The 25,281-nt window shown below is 39.1% G+C and overlaps 1 protein-coding gene across 7 annotated transcripts in view; it reads left to right on the top strand.

The window, feature by feature from the left end:
- DCLK2 (doublecortin like kinase 2) overlaps positions 1-25,281 on the top strand; it is a 151,172-nt gene that overhangs the window by 87,475 nt on the left and 38,416 nt on the right. For 5 of the 7 annotated variants that reach the window (XR_006216735.1, XR_006216734.1, XM_042983786.1 and 2 more), the window contains exons 3-5: positions 4,151-4,253; positions 7,203-7,304; positions 12,548-12,642. Coding sequence is in view for 5 of the 7 variants with exons in the window: in XM_042983786.1 (XP_042839720.1) it covers positions 4,151-4,253; positions 7,203-7,304; positions 12,548-12,642 (300 nt within the window). In the remaining 2 variants the exon portion in view is untranslated. Of the gene's footprint in view, positions 1-4,150; positions 4,254-7,202; positions 7,305-8,189; positions 8,241-12,547; positions 12,643-25,281 lie in introns of all 7 variants that reach the window. The other 2 variants (XM_042983789.1, XM_042983788.1) reach the window with 1 other exon arrangement.

Here is a 25,281-nt window from a genome sequence, read left to right as displayed (position 1 = left end):
TTCATTCCTTATTTACTTATTATCAGTGCAGTCTATCATCTGTGTTTATATCAATTTTCTTCTCTTGACTAGTCAGATACAACCCCATGAAATTGTAAGAATTCCAGCTTTAAAAAGGTTTTGATTTTTCTAAAACAATATATGGACTGGATAACTTCTTTTGTTTCAGAACCGAGAGTTTCTGTCATGCAGACTGTGGGATCGTAAGTGGACCCTTAATGCTGCTTGGGGGCCATCATTGTTTCCCTCTTGGGACAGTGCACCACATTATTCGGGTGTGATGGGGAGCTGGTAGGCAGAGGGTTTAGGGTCAGGACCCGGATGGGGGCAGGGCTCCTTTTTTAGTTAGAGACACTACACTGTACTGTTTCTTTAAATAAGAGCCTTTGCTGAGGACATAGCAAATCCAACCTGTTCCTTTTCCCTTTCAGAGTAGAGGCAACAGGTATTCATTAAACTAATAACGAGTAATTCCCCACAATCCCAGATTGCAATTTTACACCTTTTCTTCCTCCTCAAACCTGCTGTATGTACATCCTCTCTCAGCCTCACTTTCAGGTGATGACTTTGTTTCAGTTTTCTCCGTGAAGTAGGAAGCAATCAGGAAATGTGCGCCAGCCCCACCATGTGTTCCCGCCTAGCAGCATCCACCTGGATTCCTTTACCGGGAAGACTGACCATGGTCTCATGCAAGGCCATTCCCTTCTGCACTCTGTTCCCATCCCCTCTCTCTTACAAAGGGACACAGCTCCAGCAGGTCTCTCCTTTCTTGCTTGTGCCACCATCTTTCTCCTGCCTACTAGATCCTTTCAATAGCATAGTATTGTGTTATTTCTCTCATCTTAAAAAGCAAGTTCAGCGATGCCTGGGTGGCTCACTCAGTTGAGTGTCCAACTCTTGATTTTGGCTCTGGTTATGATCTCACGGTCTTGAGATTGAGCCCTGCTTTGGGCTCTACACTGGGTGTGGAGCCTGCTTGAGATTCTCTTTTTCTGTCTCTCTCTGTCTCTCTCAACCCCTCTCCCTCTTATTCTCATTCTCTTTCTTAAAAAATTAGAAAAAAAAAATTCTGCTAACCACAGACTCCACTTCCTCCTTCTGCTAATCTTCCCATTTTTTCCAGTCCAAGCTCCTTGTCTATATCTGTGTCTCCAGTTCTTCTGCTATTGTTTTTTTCAAGAAAAATGTTTAATTTTTTATTTTGAGAGAGCACAAGCAGGAGAGAGAGGCAGAAGGAGACAGAGGAATCTCAGGCAGGCTCCACACTCCGCACAGAACCCAACAGGGGGGGCTGGATTTCATGACTATGAGATCATGACCTGAGCCAGAATCAAGAGTTGGACACTTAACCAAGTGAGCACCCAGACGACCCTCTGCTATTCTTTTTTAAAGGTGCTGCAATTAGACCTTCTCTTTAACCATTCCACTAAAACTAGTTTTCATCTTTAAGAGCCCACCAATCTCTGTGTTGCTGATTTGGTGGTCACTTTGCAAGGTTCATCTTACTTAGCTGTTGGTAACATTGACACAGGTGATTCCTCTCTCCTCCCTCATCCTTGAAACACTTTCTTGACTTGTTGTCCAGCATACTACTGACTCTTGTTTTTCTTCCTCCCATTCTGGCTGCTCCTTCTCAATATTCTTTGCTGGTTTTGCTTCTTCTGTTTGACCTTACAATGTTACTGTGCTTCAGAGCTCAGGCTTTAGATCTTTTCCTTAGGTGGATGCATTCATTGCCATAATTGATCTCAAGATTTTAAATACCATCCATATGCTGGTGAGTCCCAAATTTCTACCTCCAGCCCTTATCTCCACCATGAAATTCAGATTTGTGTATGTCTAACTTTCTGCCTACCACCTCCACCTAGATGTTTAATAGCCATTTGACATGTAATGTTCCAAATCTGAATTCATGAGCACCCTCTCCACCATGAAAGTTGTCCATTATCTTGTATTCTCTCCTATTAGAGTTCATGACAATCCCAACTTCTTAGTGGCTCAAACCAAAAACGCTGAGCTATCATATTCTCTCTTCTTTCATATCCCCTTATCCAAGGGGTAGTGTAGCCCCTTCTCACTACCTCCACTCCCAACACTTTTGCACAAACCATTCTCATCTGTTGCCTGATGTAGCAATAGCCTCCAACTATGCTGTCTATGCTTGCCCTTTTACAGTCTAGTCTGAGCATGGTGTCATCCTATTAAAAGGGAAGTCATGTGATGGTCCTCTGCTCTGAAGCCTCCAATGGTTTTATGTCTCAGAGTAAAGCAGAGCCCTTACCAATGGCTGACAGGGCCCCATGTCATCTGCTCTGTGTCCCCTTACTTCTCTGATCCACTCTTCCCCCTCTTTTACTGTATGCCAGGACTTTTCTTGTGAATGTGCCAAGTGTGATCTCTCCGCAGGGTCTTTACACATTCTGTGCTGTCTGCCTAGATCACTTTTCCCATGTGCTTGTCCCTTGGTCTCTTTTAATATTGTGTTCAAATGTAACCTTTGCCCGAGGCCTTCCCCAACCACCCTATTTAGTTTTGCAACACCCATCCATGTATTTACTGTTCTCCTTCTTTGCTTTATCTTTCTTCATAGCACTTACTGCCTTTTGATACTGCATAAATTTACTTACATGTTTTTATTGTGTTTCTTTTCACACTTGCTTTGGAAGGACAGATATTTTTGTCTCTTGTTATTTCTTTACTAATGTTTCTATAGCATCTAGAATGGTGCCTGGCACATCATAAATGCTCAAAACAAATTTAATACTCTAGGAGGTATGTCGTGTCCTGAGTCAAAATACATGTTTGTTTAAACCAGTTGTGTCACTTATTCATTTCATAATGACCATTCCTTGAGAGTAGTATTTGAGGCAAATTGGAGCCTAATTGCTAGTTATATAATTTGGTTAACTATTTAACCAAATGTGCATTCATTGCCTGGAAACTGAGTCAAAGAGAGGCAGGCATCTCTTGGAAACCATGTTTGGGAAAGCCAAACTTAACACTGACAGGTGAAATCATTAGAAGATTGATTAGGAAGATCTAAATAATATAAAACCACTGTTTTGATCTCTTATAGTCCCTAGACTTGTTAAATACTTCTTTTCCATATAATAAGGAACTTAATGGTCTACTTTGGCATTTATTCCAGTCAAATACCAACACATTTAGTACCAGATAAAATATTTCCTTGTAATAAAATCAATTGCTCAATCCTTCTAAGAACCCCATGAACTGTGAGATCTTGACCTGAGCCGAGGTTGGACACTTAACTGACTGAGTCATCCAGGTGCCCCAGCAATGATTTTTTTTTTAACTTTATAATTATTACTGGGAAAAGAGTACTTTTAAAAAAAGAGGCCCTCATGTAGCCAGTTGAAAAACAGGTAAAAGTGGAACCTACCTATGTCCAAAGTCTAGGAGGATAGTTGTCCTCGACACTGGGATCAGCGGATGAATGTCCTCCCTGTGGGGGATCCAGTTTCTGTGGAATCTCAAAATGAGACAGTGTGTGTTGCGAGCCAGGGAGTGAAAAAAGAATATGAAATTAAGACTATACATTTAGGTATAGGGCCTGATAAGGGCCCTGAAGCCTCCTCTGATGTTAATGATCATGTTGGTGATGGAGATGAGCATTTACACCTTGAGCACTATTCCAGGCAGTTTCCATACATTATTCCCCAAGACAACCTAAGGCACGCTGTACCAGAGGTACAGAGAAGTCATGCCCAGGGTCACACAGCTGGGAAGTGGAGTTGTTAGAAGAATGACGAAGGGGAGAAATGAAGAAATTAAACTGAGAACAGAGACCTCCGTCAACCTCAGCCTTGCCACCGGTTATTCAGGGAGACATGGAAAACTTCACCTTGCGTGTATGTCCTCCACTTGACTTGTGAAACAGACATATTGATGCCAGCTCTGAACTCCTTGTTCTGTTGTTCTGAGGTCAGGGAAAGCGTGTGGAAGTGCTTTGTGAAGAGTAGAGTGCTTGGAAATGTAGTATGACATGAAATCGATTTTCATTCCAACTCAGTATTATAGGGGAGGCTATGAATTTTGCTGACTTTTTATTTTAGTTCTAAGGTTTCTAATTTACTTCTGATGTTTCTGATTTATTTCTTGGATGTGATTTTTTTTTTTTTTTAATTTTTAGGTTACTTGTCTGCAAGACTTTTTTGGTGATGATGATGTTTTTATTGCTTGTGGACCTGAAAAATTCCGTTATGCCCAAGATGACTTTGTCCTGGATCACAGTGGTAAGGCAATTCTTTGACTGTCTTGATAACTCTGAAATGGAGGCTTGGGGTGGTCTGGCATGTTGAAGAAAGGGGACATTGGTCGTATTCTTTTTGAACTAACGAAAGCATTTGCCTAGTTGTAAAAAACAAAAAATTGAATTCAAGTACTTTTCAATTTTTAGCCATTTTAGTTCTCTTTTTACTGCATTCTTTTGTCTCTGAAATGGATTTCCTGCCCTGTTTCAGAACAGGGGCTGGCTCTGCCACCATAAATATATGGATTGTATTGAATCTGAAATGGTTAGTGATAGAATTTCCATGTGCATAATTGGATACGTAAAAGGATAATAACTAAATTGTTGATAATAATTGTCTCAGGTTCTTTTTTTATCTCGTTCTGTTTGCAACTTAAAAAAAATAATGACATGCATTGTTCATATTTGCAGGAAAAAAATGAAGCTATTTTCATTGATACAATAAGAAAACCCCTTTCTCCAGAGTATGCAGTTTTCAACTTTTTAGCAATAACTCCAGTGAGTTCGAGTGTATTCATTCTGGAAAATTACTTTACCCTGTTGTCTTGAATTAATTTAAACCTATTACAGTAATACTAATTATTTTAGCTGAGAGTCAGTTTCCTCTTTAAATGAAATCATACAGACATAACATTTCCCATAGGAGAGGGATGTTAGAGATAACACTCTTGAATTTCATGAATCAGAAAAGTTGGCTTTTCAAAAATTAGGCTGATGGTATCCTCTTTCCAGTTGTAGTGATTCTGACCATCCAGAACTGGAGAAACGTATTACCAAATAAATAGTGTGATCCATAAACTTGTTAAAATTTGAGATGATACATTTTGTGGTACCAAATTTCCTTGTGTAATTCTTTCTTGTTACTCTGTGTCAGTTACCTTGGGGATAATTCATCTACTTTGTGCTTGGGCCTCATTTATCTATACTTTTTTGTTTTTGTTCCATTTTTTCACTGCTGCCACATTTCTTTGAGGGTTCCTGTACTGTTTTATATTCTGTTGGACTGGCCCTGGTTTAAACTGGTACTACCACTGGAAAGACGTGCAAGGAATGTCTTTTGTATTATGTGTGCTAATACTTTCCGCTGTTCTCAGGGATGACTAAGGTTGACAAACTGTGTGTTTGCATTATCCTCTGTATTTTACATCTTCCTTGATTTTAGCTTAATTTCCATTTCGTAATATTTCTTTCATATCAATATTAGTAAATTAGAAAGCTGAAACACTTTAATACATTATATATTTTAGGTTATAAAGTTAATTTGGGTAACAACAACAAAACACTTAGCACGTACTATCTACGTAGCAGTCATTGTTCTCTGTGCTTTATGTGTATGTTATAAACTTCCGCAGCCAGTTTTATCATTCATAGTTTTTGTTGTTAGCTACTGATGACCTCCAATAGTGAAAGGTGGGTGAGAGCTACTGATTTCTTCCCTCGCCAGTTACTTAACCTTCTGCATACTGGGGGTAATCGGCTTTTTGATAAGATTTTGTGAGGATTAAATGAGTTAATATAGGTAAAGCAGTTAGTGCCTGTAATATAGTATGCACAATTGCATACTATTATGTTAACTGTTGTTGTAAATGTCATTATTGTATCACCACCATCAGGCCATAACATTAGACCTATTCTGCCACTGTTGTATTTATTAGGGGGCAAAGTTGTTGCTTTTAAAATCAGTTATTTTAATCTTAATTAAAGATTGTGTTTAATCTTAACAAAGTCCTAACTCTCCTTTTAGGATTCTGACATCTTGCATTAAAGATTCAATAAAATGCTAATGTTGTCTTAGCCAAGTAACAAAATACTCCTTTGAAGAGCTGGCTTCGGGGATGGGCTTAGAGTCCTATAATGAGGGTGTAGCATTGAAGTTCTAGTTATTGGTTCTCTACATGTGCATTTGTGCTTATAAAAGAGTGGCAGTGCCTTTAAGGTGATTCTGACTAACACACACACACCACTCCTTTCAACAGTGGAGTACTTTTTAACATCCATAATGCTAATTAACTAAACTGAGGTTGCCACAGCCTCCTTCAGAGTAAGGTTTTGATTAGGGTCTTTCACATGCTAACTAGCCTCCCCTGGTGTGTATTTTCCTGATTAGTGTACTTCACATGTTAATTTATTGCCCCTGAGGTATAGATTTAAACCCAACCCAGATTTTAATCTTACTGCATAAATTGAAGTATTTTAACATAAATTACAGACAATATGTTATCTAATCTAATCTTTATAACAAGTTTAGGAAGCAGATTTTATTCTTATTCCAATCTCATAGGGGAAAAACCTGAAGCTTAGAACCTAACCTAGGTCCCCCAGTTAGCAAAATCAAATCCGTGAGTCATTCAAAATCTGCACGACTCCAAAACCCATGTTGTTAGTTATTCAAATTAGCAGTGATTATTTTAGCTGTAATTAGTTCTGGTACTCTAAATGCTATTTTATTGGGTAATTTATGGAAAAACCAAAGTTATTGTTTAAATTAGCTAATTTCCTCATTTTTGATGCTCCATACTTAGGGAAAGTGGAAAGCAAGATGGTAAGGAGTTCCATACCCTTTCAAAATAAGATTATCAGAGTTGGGAGAGAATAATAAGATTGTAGCCTTTTGCTCTCAATGCTACTGACGAAAAAAAGAAGTTGCACATGTTTGGATTAGGTTCTGTCCGTGTGATCAAGTTAGGACATTGGGATTTCTGTGTTCATTAAGAACTCCACTGTAATGAGGTGTGGTCTACAAGATGTGTGCTTCACTAAGGGTAACCTCAGGTGTACTTTTGGGACAGTTGCTCTGTATATTAACATTGTTTGACAATAATAGGAAAATGATCCAGGAATGGGTCTAAGCAGTAGACTTATGTTCACGTGTGATCTTCCCTTGGTTAGTATCTCAACCAGACTTAATTAATGCACTTGCCTTCCTTTCTAGAATGCCGTGTCTTGAAGTCATCTTATTCTCGCTCCTCAGCTGTTAAGTATTCTGGATCTAAAAGCCCTGGGCCCTCCCGACGCAGCAAATCACCAGCTTCAGGTGGTTAATCATTCTCCTTTCAGTATTCTTTGATTATTATGAACTCCTAGTTTTTCCCATGTTTGTATGCAGCTTGGTTCCAAAACAACATATAGGTGACATGACTTTTAGAATCAAACGTTTAAGTCTGTTTCTCAGAGTTGTCATAAATGTGCCAAGACACTTGTTTGTTTTGTCCTGACATATTTTCTTAAGAACAGTCATTATCTAGAATCTTCTAGTATTTACTTAGAAGTGCTTCTTCACATTGTGCCCACTGCATACTATATTTTTAACTTTGTGCTATCTGATTGTGAATATTTTCTTCTCTTACTGGTTTAAAACATACATAGACACATCTAACACAGAAATGGATTTACTTGAAGAGTTTCACAGGTGTTTCCTTCTTTAAGCAATTAAATAGTAGCAAAGATTATTATTGGAGTTAGTACTTATTTAAGAGTCGGATTTACCTGTAATTAATTTTCTTTCAGGTTCTAAACCTGTAGATTTGTCCTAATTTTGAATGCTTTGGTGCACTTTTTTAAAAGCTAAAAACATCTATCAATATCTTGATATATTCTATAAGATTTGTCTATAGTAATTATAAATAATTTTGTAATATCATTTACTATTAAAGAAGGGATTGTGAAAAACCCTGATTTTACGTATGGGAAATCTAGAACATTATGAAAGTAGTATCAATAAAAACTACCTCTAGCATAAGGCTCTTTATAAAAGACTGAGTTTTTTGGACATTATGCTTTTCACTGGTTCCCCTTCAGCACCCATCCCACTTGACTTAGGTCAGGTTGTTTTACCCTTTTTTTGTATATGTGTTCAGACCTGCTGAATAACTGCTCTCCTTACTGTCTCCTCCTCCTTGTATTCACTGAATGTGTACAGTTAAGAGGGGTGGCCATCACTCCAGTGCCTACTCTGCAGCCAGATCCCCAGGTGAGCCATGATTAATATGGCTTTGTCGCTCTGCTGGGTTTTTTTTGTTTTTGTTTTTTGCCACATTTCTGTTTCCTTTTGCTCCATTTCCATGAACGTATCTGGCTCGTACCAGTGTACATGTGTGCACTGTGGAATGCTTCACGGTGCTTAGGATGCCTCAGCCTCCTATGTTTATTAGAAAACCGGTCGTTGTCAGATTGCCAGATGCCTCTGTATGTACTTGTAGGACAAAGCGATGAAGAAGCACACCACCTCCAAGGGCCTATCTTCTAGTTAATTTTGGAAAATACTCTGTTATTGAAAAAGTAATATGAAAATGGCCATAGAAGCAATTAAATTCTTCTGTTCTCCTTCCCCTTCTAGTCTTACCTTCCTCCCCACCCTACAGCTAATAGGCCCAAGGCTCTTCTAAAAGTATTGACAATATCAATATTTTTAACTGAAAGCATTTCTCTACCGTGGACCTTATTTCAAATCATATTATGCTTTCTGTAAAGTATCTCAGACACAAAGAAAGCTAATATAACATGAAATTTGCATAAATACAATTACCTGAGCTTACCATAGAGTCAAATGTAGATTTTTGTCAGGTTCTTAACTTTTGTTTTAGCCATAGGTTTACAGAGGTTTAGCATAACAGTAAAATAAATAGAAGTGAGGAGAGTGATTCAGGAATCAGGTATTATAATGAATCCAGTACATACTAAACTAAAAACATGTTTCATAATCATATTTGTATAAAGAAAGATTTATTCAAATCTTTTTAACTTGGATTTGGAATGCTTACAAGTTGACTCAAAAAATCTTAACATGGCAGTACCCTCAATGTTTAAGTCCATATGTGCATTTGGGATAGTAGAGTAGATCTTAAACTCATAAGTAAAAATTGTAAGATGTTTAAATTAGGTTTTAGAGGGCAAACAGCTTCTTTATGAGAGATTAAACTTAAAAGTATGTTCAGCACAGGGCACCTGGGTGGCTCAGTCATTTAAGTGTTCAACTTTGGCTCAGGTCATGATCTCAAAACTTGTGGGTTCAAGCCCTGCGTCAGGCTCTGTGCTGACAGCTCAGAGCCTGGAGCCTGTTTCCGATTCTGTCTCTCCCTCTCTCTCTGTCCCTCCCCTGCTCGTGCTCGCTCGCTCGCTCTCTCTCTCTCTCTCAAAAATAAATCCTAAAAAAAAAACAAAACTATGTTTAGCACATACTGCAGTTACAGAAACCTGACAGCTTTATGTTATTAAAAGCCAAGTACCCATAAGTACAACTCACTTTTATAGACCTCTTTAGCTGTGTTATACTTGTTAACATTTAGAAAATTCCATGGGACTAATTGGAGTGTCAAACAGAGCTAGAGTAACTTTATAGACCTAATATTGTACTTTTTCTGTGTTGGGACAGAAGTGAAGTCTTCTGGTTGACTGGATTCTTCAAGAAAACTCTATCAGAATAGTTAAATAGTGTGTAATAAACAGAGAAATTCATCCAGATAACATAATTCAGTAAATATTACCATAATTTGAGTCCTAAAAATTCTCACTTTAGTTTTCTTGCTTGTAAATCTTTCAGAGTCTACCAAGATAGAAAGTATTCAAAACAAACAAACAAAAAAGCTTCAAGTTTGTTTCTTACCTTACAGTTGAGGGGAAGGGCACATGATAAATAGCCTTATGTTGGGAAAGAGAGTCTGGGGTAGTGAAGGAGTAGGAAGAGGACCAAGGTGCTGTCGGCTTGCTGCCTGCCTACCAGTTGGTGGCAGCAGTGTGAGGGGCGTGGCTACAACATGGGACTGTCTTGGGTCCCACTTACCGTCCCTAAGACTCTGGAGAAATGTGCAAATAAATGAAGTTAAGGACTTCTCATTAGGGAACACTTTTTAGGACCTTTCAAATGCTCTGGGAAACTTAGAGACCCACATATGACTTAGTATGTCTTTAGAATGAGATTATTTGGCTGGGAAGTTGGGGGGAGCACAGATATAGACATGTAGTTACTAACACCAGTAAAATCCTGGCAGTGAGTTTTATTAAGAAACTATGTCTAGGCAGGAGGTGGTGTGTTTTTAGGGAGATTGTTTGCTGTCAAGATTACATTTGCAGGAATTGATTTTTCTCTTTTAGTCCCTTTTCTGTCACCGTTCCAAGGTAGCCTTTGTTACCAGTGTGGTGTCTGAATATCTGTGAAGCTAATAGCACTCATTGAGTAGGGATTGGTGACCTGACAGGTTGCTGTATGGAATGAAGAAAAAAAGGAATAAAATTCAGTCTCAGCTCACAGCAAGTTGACTCATTCATTGCCCATAATAATCTCTACTTTATGTGAATTCCTGCCACCTATTCCCTTTATTTAAAGACAATTTTTAAAACAAACAACATTGAAATTTAACTTGAGAAATAACTAGGACTGCTGAATATTCTTAAAAGTTTCTAACTGCACAGTTCCTCGTGTTGTACTTGCACTCTAAAGGTGCACATGTATTAAGAAATTATAGATAACTGATAGTTATTTATGCATGAGGGGTTTTGAATTAGAAAAATTAAAGTTTGGTCAGTTAAAAGTGACTAGAAAATTTTTTCATCCATACCCAATTTTTAAAAATGAGCAATGCAGGGGCTCCTGGGTGGCTCAGTTGGTTAAGCATCCGACCTCAGCTCAGGTCATGATCTCACAGTCCGTGAGTTCAAGCCCCACATCAAGCCGTGTGCTGACAGCTCGGAGCCTGGAGCCTGCTTCGGTTTCTATGTCTGCCTCTCTTGCTGCCCCTCCCCCACTCATGCTCTGTCTCTCTCACTCTCAAAAATGAATAAATGTTAAAAAAAAATTTGTAAAAATAAAAATGAGCAATGCAGCAAACAAGCATGACTTCATAGGCCTAGATGTCCTGGTTTACAGATAACACATCCCATTACAAACACTTGTTGATCCAGGACTTTTGCCCCTACTCGAGGATGGGTGCTCACTTTTTTGAGTCACCTATTTAGGACTTTTGTCTCTACATTTTGCTTTTTATACTCATTAGCTTCATTTAAAATAGTTGTTTGCTTCCTCATATTTAAAAAATGAAGAAGAAGAAAAGAAAAAGATGGACTTTGTTTTTCTTTCCATAGAGATAAATGGTAGTTTTTATCTTTAGGCAAAGCTTTGAAGGTTAATGATAAAAGAAGTTACACACATTTCTTAGAAAAATAATTACACCAGTCCTAGACATTTACTACCAACTTTGTGAAATTACAGCAGAAATGGATCCAGTTGATACAATTAGGAATAAGCATGAGCCATGCTGAAATGTTTGACCAGCATTCTGTAGTATAAAATCCGTAAATTTATCTTCTCCTCTAAACAGCAGTGGTTAGGGGCGCCTGGGTGACTCAGTAGGTTAAGAGTCCGACTCTTGATTTTGGCTCAGGTCATGATCCCAGGGTGGTGGAATCGAACCCTGTGTCAGGCTCTGGGCAGAGTGGAGCCTGTCTAAATTCTCTCTCTCTCCCTCTGCCCCTCCCCTGCTCATGCTCTCTCACTCTCAAAAATAAATAAATAAACATTTTAAAAAGAAAAGAAAATAGCAGTGGTCATACTTTTCCTAGGTGTGCTCTAAATTGAGCTTTCAGCAATTTCAACAATAAGAAGTGTATGGAAGTTTGGAGGGGGTTCTATAAAAAATCATCAAGATTTACTAAATAATGGGAGAAATTAAACTGTGAAGACAAGAAAATAGAAGGAATTTAGAAATGACTAGTTTAGAAAAAATGAAGAGTGCCTTTTATGGCCTTCAAACAAATAAGCAGATGTTAAAAATGACCAGTAACTTTCCCTTTCTATTAATAATATACTTAGAAAATGTGTTTGGATTATTATGATGGAATTGGTTTGGAGAGCTGTAAGAACTTCTTGGTTATTCAGGTTGGTATATACCAAGAGAGTGGATATTGGAAGTTAGAGAGCAACCTTCATAGTAAAGCATTACAAATATACCGTCCATTTCATTTCTCTACCCTTGCTAGTGGGTAGGGTGTATGGACAAGTTCTCATTCACATCTCTAATTCCATAATGTTTTATATATTTGTTTATGTCACTTTTGGAGAACTATTACTGAAAACAATTTTAGTTTCACTCCTTATTTGTCTGATACTTTGTAATGCAATAAGACACATTACTTTTGCTTTTTGCTGATTTGCCATCTGCTTGGAGCTTTAAATGAATCAAAGCTTCACTGGAGCTATGTTGTGCATGTGCTTAGTGTTTTTGCACACAGTTGGGTTGTTTTGGGTTTTAATGACCTCTGTCTCCTCTGTTGTCTTATGGTCAGTTAACGGAACTCCCAGCAGCCAGCTGTCTACTCCTAAATCAACGAAATCCTCCAGCTCTTCCCCAACTAGCCCAGGAAGTTTCAGAGGATTAAAGGTATGAAATAGGATATATGGCATGTTTGTGTGGTTTTGTTGTTTTGAGATGCATAGTTTGGTAGTTTAATGTGTTCAAGGGCTCGGGTGTAATAACAAATCAAAAAGGAAAGAGTTTAGGATTTGGAGCCCAGAAGATCAGGTTTTGAATCCTTTGTTTTTCATCTTGTAATCTGGGTCATCTCACTTAACTCTTCTGAGCTCAAGTATTTCCATCACTAGAAAGGGACTAATAAGGTTGTGGTTAGGGTTGAATATATTGTGGTAAAGTATAATAAATGGTAGTTTTCCCATTATTATCAACATGGTTTGCAATGGGTAAGCCTTGGAGAACACTGTAATTCTTCTAACAATCTCATTTTGAATCATGAATTTAATATTGCTAGCTAACCTAATTTGACTTTGCAAAAGTCTAAAATAGAACGAAATACTAGCATGGTACTTATATACATATGTAGTAACATAAAAAGATACGTTCATTTTGATGAGAAGTTAGAAACAAATCTTGGGTTTTGACTGTGAGGTCCTAAAAATATAAATGGTAACTTAACATGATCAGCAGTTGGGTTAATAGACATTTTGTCTAATAGAGAGGGAGAAGAATGATAAATGAAACCGTATTTGCAAAATTTCAACAACATTGATTTCCCTTAGTGGTTTTCAATCATTTAAATTTATAAGAGAAAATTTGCCTGGTAAAATAGCAGTAAATAACTTGGGTTGAAGATTGAAAGTTTCCTTTTGTAGAAACAATCAAATTATCTGCATGGTAATGCACTCTAAGAATACTGAAGTATACCTAGTGCCTTGTATGTATGCGTATGTGAACTTAATTCTCTTGGTGCTTTGGTGACATTGGGAAGATCTTCATTAGGAATACATTCTCCAAAGATGGTTTTGCCTAAACACTTCAAATATTGTCTGAGTGGTTTTCTTTACTTTTAAGGATGTTGAAAACATCTTTCTCATTAGTAAAATGAATTGTAAGCACCCACCACCCCTGGGTGAGAACCTGCTGAGCCTTCAGGGCAGTGAGGATCATGGGCCCCCTACTTCTCGAAGGGCTCATTCTCCACCTGATGCTAACTAAGGTTTGTCTGTCCTTCCCTGAGAATGTGTGAACACCCAAAGTGACCCTGCATGATTCTTGTGTAAGTCACAGAGATCAAAAAGAGAAATTCCTTCTGGAAAAGGACAGCTTGTCTGTTTTTGTGCCTGCTTGCCTATGTGCGTTGGCAGAAATTGGACCAAGGCTAGCAGTAAGTTTGGGATCAGCGAGTACATAGCTGTCACCTGCCTCCAAGTGGTGGAAGCTCCTTCTCTTTATCAGAAGAACCAGGCATATTCTGAGGTGCTAAACTGGCTGAGGTCAGCTTATAATATGATTTCAGTGGAATTCTTAATAATTGAGAAAGTGGTATAAATTAAAAATCACTAATCAGCTAAGTATTTTCAACTCCCCCCCCATTTATTGTCCCCCAAATAGATAGGAGGTGCACTGTTTTTAATTTGAGTAACTTTCAAGAGAATTAAAGTAAAAATAATCAAAGTTCTTTCACCTTTTTTCTAATTCCACATATTTTGTCATGTGTTAAAATAAAAGCAGGTGGCTCCTAGTGCTGGTAACTGTTAGCCTTAGGGCAGAGCCCACACAAGCTTCCAGTGAGTCATGTGAAGGCTGTCATGTCCTCCCCCAGACCATGGCTCTGGGCAGAGCCTCTGGCAGGTACCTGATTCTCTGCTTCCCTGGAGTTTCATTCATTTCCCTTTTTCTGTTATCTGTTGGTAACCTTTGCTCCCGTCTTTCTTTTTGGCTCATCTTCAGCTGTGAGCCTAAGGTTGTTCCTTTTCATTGGTGCCACTTATGCTCAGAGTACACACCCACCCTACGCACTTGCACACAAAGTCACACAAGATCACTCGTACTTCTGAAGTGGAGGTTTGTGGAATTTTAAAAACATAGTTGTTTTTCTGCTGAGACATTAAAGTTGCTCTCATCTCTCTGAATGTATCAGAAATGGTATAGCAACCCCAGCACCTAGCACAGAGCTCCCTGCTCAGGATTACTTATTGGTACCTAAAGAGGTAAAGAAAATAAGAGAAATATTGGTTACTGCCAAGATGGAAAAGGAGATTATCTGTAAGATAAAGAGTAGTGGTCTTTCTGTTATTGCTGGGAGCCTCTGCCTTGTGTGAAAGGAGGTCCCCGTCCTTGGATTGCCCATGAGATTTACCTGGGGACCTGCACTCCAGTGAACACAGCCAGAAGGAAAGCAGCAGGCACAAAGCAGTTTATTAAGGTGGAGGCACACTCAAGTGGGAGAGTGCAGGCATGTTCTGTGAGGTGGAACCAGCCCCTAGGTTGCTTAGGGATTGGATATTATTGGGTCTTTCTGGGCAGGGAAGAGCTGGCGTGTACAGTCGGGTGATCTCTAGTGGAGGCTGCTTCCAGTCATTTGGGGATTCCTCCTACAGGTTGAGAGGGGGAGTTTTTGACCCTATAAGGTTTGTATCTGGATGGTCATAGCAGTCTTTCTTGTGGAGGGGGGCAGTACCTGCAATGCAGATCCATTTAATGAGTCTAGAGGTTACCCTGGAGCAGAAGCAGAAGAAGAGAGCCCATGCTTGGTACCTGTGGCTCTTGAACGGTCAGCCCCAAGGTCTTGGAAGTCACAAGGTCAGGATGTTGTGTCCCAGGCTTTTGATGTGTGACCTGTTTATCACCATCCTTGCCTTCAGGTCAAGGACTTTGGACTCTGTCCTGGCCTTCCTTCCACTGTTCAGATCTGGCTTTTCTGTAACATTTTCATGATCCCACCCCCATCCCTCCCAAACCAACTTTGTTTCGCACTACACTTGAGGCCTGTGGGCTTCACTCACAGCTTTGAGACCTCCCCTGTGTTTTCTTTCTATCTGTTAAATAAGGACATTTCATTTTAAATGCCCTCTAAAATGCTAGGATTATAGTTCTTTTAAGTTGGCAAGAAACCCACCTAGGAAGCTGGGGAGTCTTTCTCTTCTGACTTTAAAGCTGATACAGAATTACCAAATTTTACATTAAATGTTAGCAGCTAAAGGAGTGTCTGCCACACTGACCAGCTTTTAGGCCACAATGCCAAACTGCCGCCTGGGTCATTCCTTGTGGAAACCTTCCGTCATGACTGTCCCCAGCGATCTATGGTACTGGATATTGTCATAGGCATGAAGACCTGCCTTTGAAATACTGCAGCTTAGTCATGTTACTTACTGTACGAAATACACTGATTTTAATGTCTGTAAGCGCTAGTCAGCATCTGTCCACGTTTGCATTTTCTCTATTCAGTGACATTACAAATGGAGAATTACAGATAATTACCATGTGTTAGTGCTCTGCTTTTTTCTTCCTCTTCATTTACAAAGGCTTATTAAGATCAATTAAGAGGGATTGTCTGACAATGGAGGACTGTTTTTCATAGGCAGGAACTATTTATCCTGGTTAGAGGCTTTAATGGCTTTGGGGATAGATAATCTTTTTCCAGAGAATCAGAATTGACAAAAACAAGCAAACCACACCAGGACAGCATGTGCGGGAGCTGTCACTCCTATCTCTCTATCTGCCAGGATGAAGCTTTTGCCAGAACTTTTTTTTTTTTTTATCTGGGTTTTGCTAAGTTGGGAATTAAGCAGAGTCAAGTCTAGATAAGCAGAATTTGATATTCTCTTAGAACCTCCCCATCTTTATGCAGTTTCTGAGAATCATTTTAGTGTTTTGGTGGGGACTTTGGATGAACCGGAAATGAAAATAGAGTCATATTGTGATGTTTAATCTCTGACCACAGAGTGTCCCTGGCTGTTTTTTGTTTGCTCATTGAAAAAGAGGAGAGAAATACAGAAGCAACCCACCTCTCCACAAAAAACTATTCAGTTTCCTTGTAATACTCTTTGAGGAAGACATTTCTGCTCCATTCATGTGCATTTATAAAAGATCATGCTCTTTGAAGGGCTGGACCAAAGCCAAGAGAGGAAGCAAAGCTTTCTCCAAATTGTGAATTTTTTTTTTCAGGATGGAAGTGTAAGAAATAGGGTGGCAACCAAGCAATTGAGGTCCTTTTAAACCTAAAACTGAAAGATGTTAGGGTAACTGAGAACTAGTTGTACTTCGATTATCCTTTTTTGGTATTGCTAGTTCCCTGAAACTTACAATGTGAAAACAAAATAATCTCAGATCTGTAGTTTCATCTTCATTTTATAGATGGGGAAACTGAGATTCAGAGATGTGAAGTAACATGCTCAGGGTCTCAATGGCCCCTTGGGATCTCTGATCCTTTCAGGGTCTCTGTCTCTAACCTCTGACTTTCCCTCCATTACTGGAGGATCCTCCTGAATGACTGCAGCCCAGGCATCTCAGGAGGAAGTTGGTATGATTATTATGGAAAAGCTATGCACAGGTCTTTTAGGAGGGGTTAGTGCTGGGGATGACTTTCTTACTGAGTATCTGGGTTTAGACATGCATAAATGCTCTGAATAAAAATGGGTTGAGATATCAGAAAAGGAATGGGGGTGGGGGTGGTTGGGGAAAAGGGAGAGGCAGTCCTGGGGTGGGGGAGAGGTAGATGAAGGGAGGTAGAAAGATAGAGAAGTACCTAGCACTTCTACCTTGACCCCATGAAGCTGTAGTAAAATGACAAAGTTCACAAGAGGTTAGGGTTATTGGTTTTCTTTAAGCCAGAAATCGAGCTGAGTATTGTCAAGATTGACATAGGCTGGAACAAGATAGTGTAGTCCAGGCCCAGCAAACACATGGGTACCTGGATATGAGATAATGTTACATGGTGGTCCTGTCATGGAAGCCACATTGCGAGGATAGTAGTGTAAATGCGGTTTGAAAACAGAGCCCATGCTTATCACCATTACTAGCCTCTAAAGACTCAGTGAGAGGGGCGCCTGGGTGGCTCAGTCGGTTAAGCGTCCGACTTCGGCTCAGGTCATGATCTCGCAGTCCGTGAGTTCGAGCCCTGTGTCAGGCTCTGTGCTGACAGCTCAGAGCCTGGAGCCTGTTTCAGATTCTGTGTCTCCCTCTCTCTCTGCCCCTCCCCTATTCATGCTCTGTCTCTCCCTGTCTCAAAAATAAAATAAAAAATGTTAAAAAAAAAAATTTTTTTTTTTTAAAAAGACGCAGTGAGAAAGCAAGGCCAGTGTATTAAACAGATGACTAGAAACAACGTGGTTAGACCAAAAAGTCATAAAATGAGTTGCTAGGGCTACTTAGGAGGTCTCTATTAGACCATTTCCCCAAAACCTAGTCTGTAGGTAATAGAACTTGGTTTTCCTTTTGTATAGATTTAGGGAAACTGGCTTTCCTAGGACAAGACCACTGGTGGTGGTGGTCACCTGGGAAGGAGGTAGTTCTGCAGGCCAGAACCAAGCTGCCTTCATGACACATCAGGCTTTATCTTGACCCCAGGCTACCTACTACAGTCAGACACTTGGGGAAGCCCAAAGGCCTTTTTAGTAAGGCCAATTCATGCCAGGTTGTACTAGGCTTTTGTTCTTCTTTAGTCCTCCTTAATAATTAAAATTTTCTGTGAGTGTTTCAGTTTGAACCAGTTAAGCTAAAGGGAACCAAGACAAATCTCTTGCCCACTCAGGCCAGAGGATTAAGGCAGATGCGGCAACCCATAGTATGTAGTTACATAGAAGGACAGTATCAAAGAATGAAGCCCAGAGCTCATTTGTGCTTAGATGCCTCCATTTGGAGAAGGACATAAGATAGTATAGAGGTTAAAGCATGAGCTCTGAAACTAGAGTTTCTGGGTTTGATCTTGGCTTGGCCACTCACTAGCTGTATGATCTCCAGTAAGTCATATCACCCTTATCTGTGAGAAAAGGACTAATAGGACCTAGAACACAGGGTTGGCATTAATTAAATATAGGGAAAACGCTTAGAATAGCTTTGCTGTTCTTTCTTATTGTAAGCCTTGGGATTTCCAGGTTCAGCGTTCATATGAAGGAAGTTTTACCTACAAAGAAAAAATTTAACAAGCAGTAATATGTAAGAAGGGAAGAAGAAGTGAGAAGTCAGACTTCAGATTGTATTACCTCCTCTGCTTTTCTCTCTTATGAATTGCCTTCCTGACTCTATCCTTCATCTCTGTTTTCCTGTCCTCTTTATATAGTCTGACTCCATTAGTACTCTGTGAGGCAACTTAGTAACAAGCTATCTCAAAATTTAGCAGCTTAAAATAGCCATAAAAAATTATTGTCTCTGGGTGCCTGGATGGCACAACTGGTTAAGTAAGTGTCAACTTCGGCTCAGGTCATGATCTCGCAGTTTGTGGGTTCGAGCCCCATGTTGGGCTCTGTGCTGACAGCTCAGAGCCTAGAGCTTGCTTCAGATTCTGTGTCTCCCTCTCTCTCTGTCCTTCCCCCCACTCACATTCTGTGTCTCTCTTTCTCTCTCTCAAAAATAAATAAACATTAAAAAAATTAAAATAAATTATCATCTTGCATAGTTCTTGTGGGTCAGGAATCCAGGAACAGTTTAACTAGGTGGCTCTGGCTTAAGATCTTTGATGAGCTTGTAGTCAGGGTGTGCACCAGAGCTAGTTACCTGAAGACCCTGCTGGGAATGGAGGACCTCCTTCCAAGGTGACTCACTCATGTGGTGGCAGGTTGGTGCTGGCTGTTGGCAGGATGCCTCAGTTCCTCGCCATGTGGACCTCTCCATAAGTTGGCTTGAGTATCCTCAGAACATGGCAGCTGGGTTTCTTCAAAGCATATGATCTAAAAGAGAATGCCATGCAGAAGCCCTCCTGTCTTTAACCTAGTCTTGGAAGTCAGACGCCATCATTTCCATAAGAGCTTAGTAGTCACTTGTCAGCTCAGTTCTGCATGGGAAGGGTCTGTATTAGGGCATGAAAATCAGGAGGTGAGGCTCAGGGGAACCATTTTGGAGGCCACACCTATTCTCTCTGCTTTCATCTCTTTATCAGCCACCCAAAATTTCTTTCTTAGGCTTCCCCTGTTCCCTCAATAGGTTCTGTCCATTCTCCTTTTTGAGGGCCACAAAAGTCTCTCTCAGTATCAATGTTGCTGCTTTTCTCTTCTCCCAGTCTTTTGTTCCTACTGATCACTCCCTGCCCATTCTTTTATCTCCCCTTCAAATTCTAGAATCCCACCACCACTGATGTTTTCTTCTTAATCCTCATCTTCCTCTTGTCCTCAGCCCATGATCTCCTGTTTCCTCTGCCCAAGCTCCTCACAGTCCCTTCGATCTAGCTGATAACTTTCCCTGTGGGAATATTTTCTGTGCTTAAATCACAGCATTTTCTTTGGGACAGATAGGCAATAAAGAGTACTAAATGTGTCATCAGCTGCCAGATGGATGAAGAAAGCATTTCCCTGGAATTTCATTCATCACCCATGTCCCAGTTTAGGATTTTCAAGGCTGTAGTAACTTAAGGCTTCAGAGTCAGGGGCACATCTGTGGACACTGAGGGATAAAATGTCTCACATTTTGATGCTGAAGTGTATGCCCAGAGGCTGTCTACTGTGAGTATTCTTGTTGGTTGAAAGAAGAAAGGAAAAAAAAAAAAAAAGTACATTTGGAACACTATCCAACATCTTGAGATTATAAACCGTCTGATGTGCTGATATTTTATCTGATGATGTCTCCTGGGTCTGCTGGTGGTGAAAGATTTTCCAGATTTGTGAAGTGTGATGAAAGGGCTGGTAGTATCTCATACTGATTGGCAGAGCTAAAATGCAACTCTCTGACCTCCTGAACTTCAAAACTTCTTTTCGAAGCTGTGAAATGTAAATCCACAGTAGCTGCTGACCTTAGACGTTTTTGCTTTTCCCTGGAGCTTTGGTTTTTCTCTGGTATTTAAAGCTAGTTAATAATCTTCAGTACTGAGAGACTGACTACTTTTATACTTTTTATTACCCCGAAATGCTGGGTGGTGACTTCATCTCTGAATGTAATTGATTTTGTAGACAGAAACAAAAACAGAAGAGGGACTAAGCAGTTTTGAAGACTTCAGTGGCCTAACAAAATAAATCATCATTAAGAATCTCACTGTTTCAGGACGGCGATTTGCACATTGTGGTTGCTCAGTAAATAGAGGAATTTGGTGGGTAAATCGCTCAACTGGGCTGAAGCCCACCTTTGTGGGGCTGGAGGGAGAGTTTGCCAAGCAAATCAGTGTATAAATACGATCAATTTTAAGAATTTTATTTGAATATAAGCAACTCCTGTGTTAATCTTAAATGCTCCCTTATTCATGAAAGTGAGCCATCAGAAACTCTTCTTGGTAGTATATTAAAGATAATTGGATGGAATTAAGACTTAGACGTTGTAGCATTTAAATTGGTCTGTGCTGGTGACTGACTGTGGTAATTTCCATAGTTTGAGCTGAAGAGTCAGGCACCTCTCCTAGCACCCTGGCATCCTAGAAATTGGTGAGACCTCACAGTGAAAGCATACAGACATTTTTAGCAGGTAGGCATGGTTTACCACATGTCTGTTGCTTAAAAATCCAGTAAGCAACAATTGGTATGAAAGGCTCACTGGTAAGGATATGCAGAGAATCTATGCTGGTTTTGGTGGACCGTGTGGTCGACTGAGATAGCAGGGATACTCAAAGGAACAGACAGCCCCTTTCAGAGACTGTTGAATTGTACATGTACAGGCTGTGTGTTCTCTGTAGTTGGACAATTCACTATTTACCACTATTAACCAATCACAAATATCAAGCACCACTAATTTTGCCAAATGAAAACAAGTCTAAGGTATGGCTACAGATAAGAATACATTTTGTATATTACTAGCTTTTAGGTATTGATTCACATTAATTGTTCTCATATCTCATTACTAATAATGAAGTATTTCAGAGTGAATTATCACAAATCCAGTATAAAAGTGATAAAGATTTCTTGTTTTTATTTTAATTCTTAAAATCCAAATGTAATTAACATGGTGTTACATCAGTTTCAGGCATACAATATGATGAGTCAATAATTCTATTACATTAATCAATGTTCATCACAGTAAGTCTACTCTTAATCCCCTTTACCTGTTTCACCCATCCCTCTACCAGCCTCCCCTTTGGTAATCACCAATTCTCTTTATTTGAGAGTCTGGGTTTTTTTTGTCTCTTTCTTTCTCCATTTGTTTTGTTTCTTAAATTCCATTTATGAGTGAAATCATATGGTATGTCTTTCTCTGACTTATCTCACTTAGCATTTTACCCTCTAGATCCATCCATATTGTTGCGAGTGGCAATATTTCATTCTATGACCGAATAATATTCCATTGTGTATATATATATATATATACACTACATGTTCTTTATCCATTCATTTATCATAGATACTTGGGTTAATTCCATATCTTGGCTGTTGTTAATAATGCTGCAGTAAACATAAGGATGCGTATATCTTTTTGACTTAGTGTTTTCGTTTTCTTTGGGTATATACCCACTAGTGGAATTAATGGGTCATGGAGTAATTCTGTTGTTGTTGTTGTTGTTGTTGTTATTATTATTATTATTATTATTATTAGAGACAGTGGGAGAGAGGGGCAGAGGGAGAGAGAGGGAATATTAAGCAGGTTGTATGCTCAGTGTGGAGCCTGATGCAGGGCTTGATCCCACAATCATGAGATCACAACCTCAGCTGAAATCAAAAGTTGGGCGGTCAACCGACTAAGCCACCTAAGTTCCCTTATTTTTAATTTTTTAAGGAATATCTATATTGTTTTTCACAGTGTCTGCACCAGCTTGCATTTCTACCAACAGTGAATGAGGGGTACTTTTTCTCCACATCCTCACCAACACTTGTTTCTTGTGTTTTTTATTTTAGCCATTCTGATAGGTGTGTGGTGATACTTCATTGCAGTTTTGATTTGCATTTCCCTGATGATTAGTGACATTGAACATCTTTTCTTGTGTCTATTGGCCATCTGTATATCTTCTTTGGAAGATTTATGTTATTAAATGCATTTTTAATTTAGCATTTATTGTAATTCATACTGGCTTTCTTTTTTAATGGAATTGATGTTTTTAAAATATTAAATCCACAAAAATGATAATGGAAGTAAATCTATTTACAAGTAGTACCTAATATACTGACTTAAAACAATCTTCAATACATTTCAGAGGTTATCTTTTTAAAGAAAAAAAATTTTTCTAAAGTTCTCTTTATATGAGGAAAGGCTGTGAATTGGTACATTATTTGAATAAATTATAAGGATGTGACTATAGTTCTGTAATCTGAAAGCACATTCTAAATATACCACAATGAATATTTTAATGAGTGGGTCTTATACTGGGTGGCATCCCTATATTAATTTAATAGCCTTGGAGGACTTTGTGTTCTCAGAGGAGGGGACATTGTGAGAATAGCCAAATAGCTCCTGGGCTCTGGAGTCAGATCTGGGTTTAGATTCTGACTCTGCATTTGCTGTGGCATTTGGGCAAGTTATATAACCTCTCTGAGTTTTGGTTTCTTCACATATCAATGGAGATTATAATACCTAATTCATAACATATAAGGTACTCATTTTAGGACTTGCCACAAAGTAGGCATTCAATAAACTGTAATAAGTGTCTTCTTTCCTTTTCTTACAAAGAGAAAGTTGTTCTTTGGCAGTAGATAACTTGCAATGGTTAGATTGTTGGATGAGTGACAGAGAGAACTTAAGGTGGCTGAAGAATTAAAGTTGCTGCCAGAACCTTCCTCCAAAGAGGTTCTCAAACTTGGCCACACATTAGATCATCTGTGGAGCTCAAAAAAATACAGATACCCACACTCTACCCCAGGGATTCTTTACTCTGGGTTGCAACCCAGCAATAGAAGATGTTGGATCATCCCAGGTGATCCTAATGTACAGCCAAGGCCAGAGAAACACTGCTTTACAGCAACAGACAGACCCTGAGGGTTATTCTGTTCTAGAGTATGAAAGTGTAAGAATTAGATTCCTAAGAAGGTTCTTGCGGACAAAGAGTTTATTGCTGGCTAAATTCGGCCCACAGCCTGATTTTCTAAATTCAGTTTTACTGGAACACAGCCACACACTCCGTTTACATGTGGTCTGGGGCTGCTTTCATTCTACAATAGGAGAGCTGAGTAATTGTGATACAGACCATACCACAAAGCCTAAAATATTACTCTGTAGCCTTTATTTTTAAAAGTTTGTTTGTTTATTGTTTATTTATTTTTGAGAGAGAGTATGCACAAGCAGGGAAGGACAGGGAGAGAGAAAGGCAGAGAATTCCAAGCAGGCTCCATGCTGTCAGTGCTGAGCCAGACACGGTGGGGCTCGACATGAGGCTTGAACCTGTGAATCTTGAGATCATGACCTGAGCTAAAGCTAAGAGCTGGACACTCAACCAACGGAGCTACCCAGGCACCCCTACTCTCTAGCCTTTTGCAGAAAATATATCTGACCCCTGCAGTAGGCCAATTAAAAATTGAATCAGGGTGCCATTTCCCAAGATGCATCAAGAAAGTCGACTCATTATACAATATCTCCTAGATTCTGCTCAAGTGTTTCCTTTTATTAAAAGTCAGAATTAAATAGTGTCCAGCATTATACTCGAAACTCAATATGCTATAATCCATTGATATAGTCATTTCTACTTTTTTTTGAGAATTGCCCATTTTTGAATAAAGCTTTACATTTTTAGTGTAGTACCTAACGTTTCTCTTTAAATTTTAAGTTTTGTGGAAGTTGTAACAATCTACTTACCAAAGAAATTTAACGTAGGACACTCTGACTTGATTTCTTACCTAAATGTAGAAAGCTGAAATGTTACTGATTTAGCATTTACTCAGTCAGCCATGAATGCTTTTTTTAATGGTGCTAGCAGTTGAGAACACCTTAGACTTTTTCTGCTCTATTTTCAAGTCTTTTCAAGTTTTTAAAAATTTTTAAAAAAAATCTTTATGTTTGAGAGAGAGAGAGAGAGAAACAGAGTGCAAGTTGGGAAGTAATGCAGAGAGAGGGAGACAGAATGCAAAGCAGGCTTCAGGCTCTGAGCTGTCAGCACAGAGCCCGACATGGGGCTCAAACATACGAATTATGAGATCATGACCTGAGCCGAAGTCGGATGTTTAACCAACTGAGCCACTGAGGTACCCCAAGTCTTTTAAAGTTTTCAGCAGAACTGAACAAAATAGAAATAGACTCATAAGTACAGAGAACAAACTGGTGGTTGCCAGAAGGGAAGGGAATTGGGAGATGGTGAAATAGGTGAAGGAGATTAAGAGGTAAAGTATAAGCTAGGAAATATAGTCAATAATATTGTAATAACTCTGTATGATAACAGATAGTAACTGTACTTATTGTATTGAGCATTTTATAATGTATATAAATGTCAGATCACTATGTTGTACACATAAAGCTAATGTAATGTTGCACATCAACTATACTTCAGTTAAAAGAAAGAAAATAAATATACATATATATATCTTTAAAGTGCTTAACCTAGTGCTTTTCAGTAGAACATTCTGAGATGATGGGAGATGATGGGAAATGTCCGTATCCGCATTGTCCAATACAGTAGTCACCAGACATGTGTGGCTGTTAGGCACCTGAAATATGGCTAGTGCAACTGAGGAACTGAATTTTCTTAAAATAAAAAGATAAGATAGAATAGAA

The sequence above is a fragment of the Panthera tigris genome, chromosome B1 (genome assembly GCF_018350195.1).
Source record: "Panthera tigris isolate Pti1 chromosome B1, P.tigris_Pti1_mat1.1, whole genome shotgun sequence".
Classification (NCBI taxonomy): domain Eukaryota; kingdom Metazoa; phylum Chordata; class Mammalia; order Carnivora; family Felidae; genus Panthera; species Panthera tigris.
Note: the sequence above shows the minus strand (reverse complement) of the source record. Positions and strands in the feature narration are given on the sequence as shown.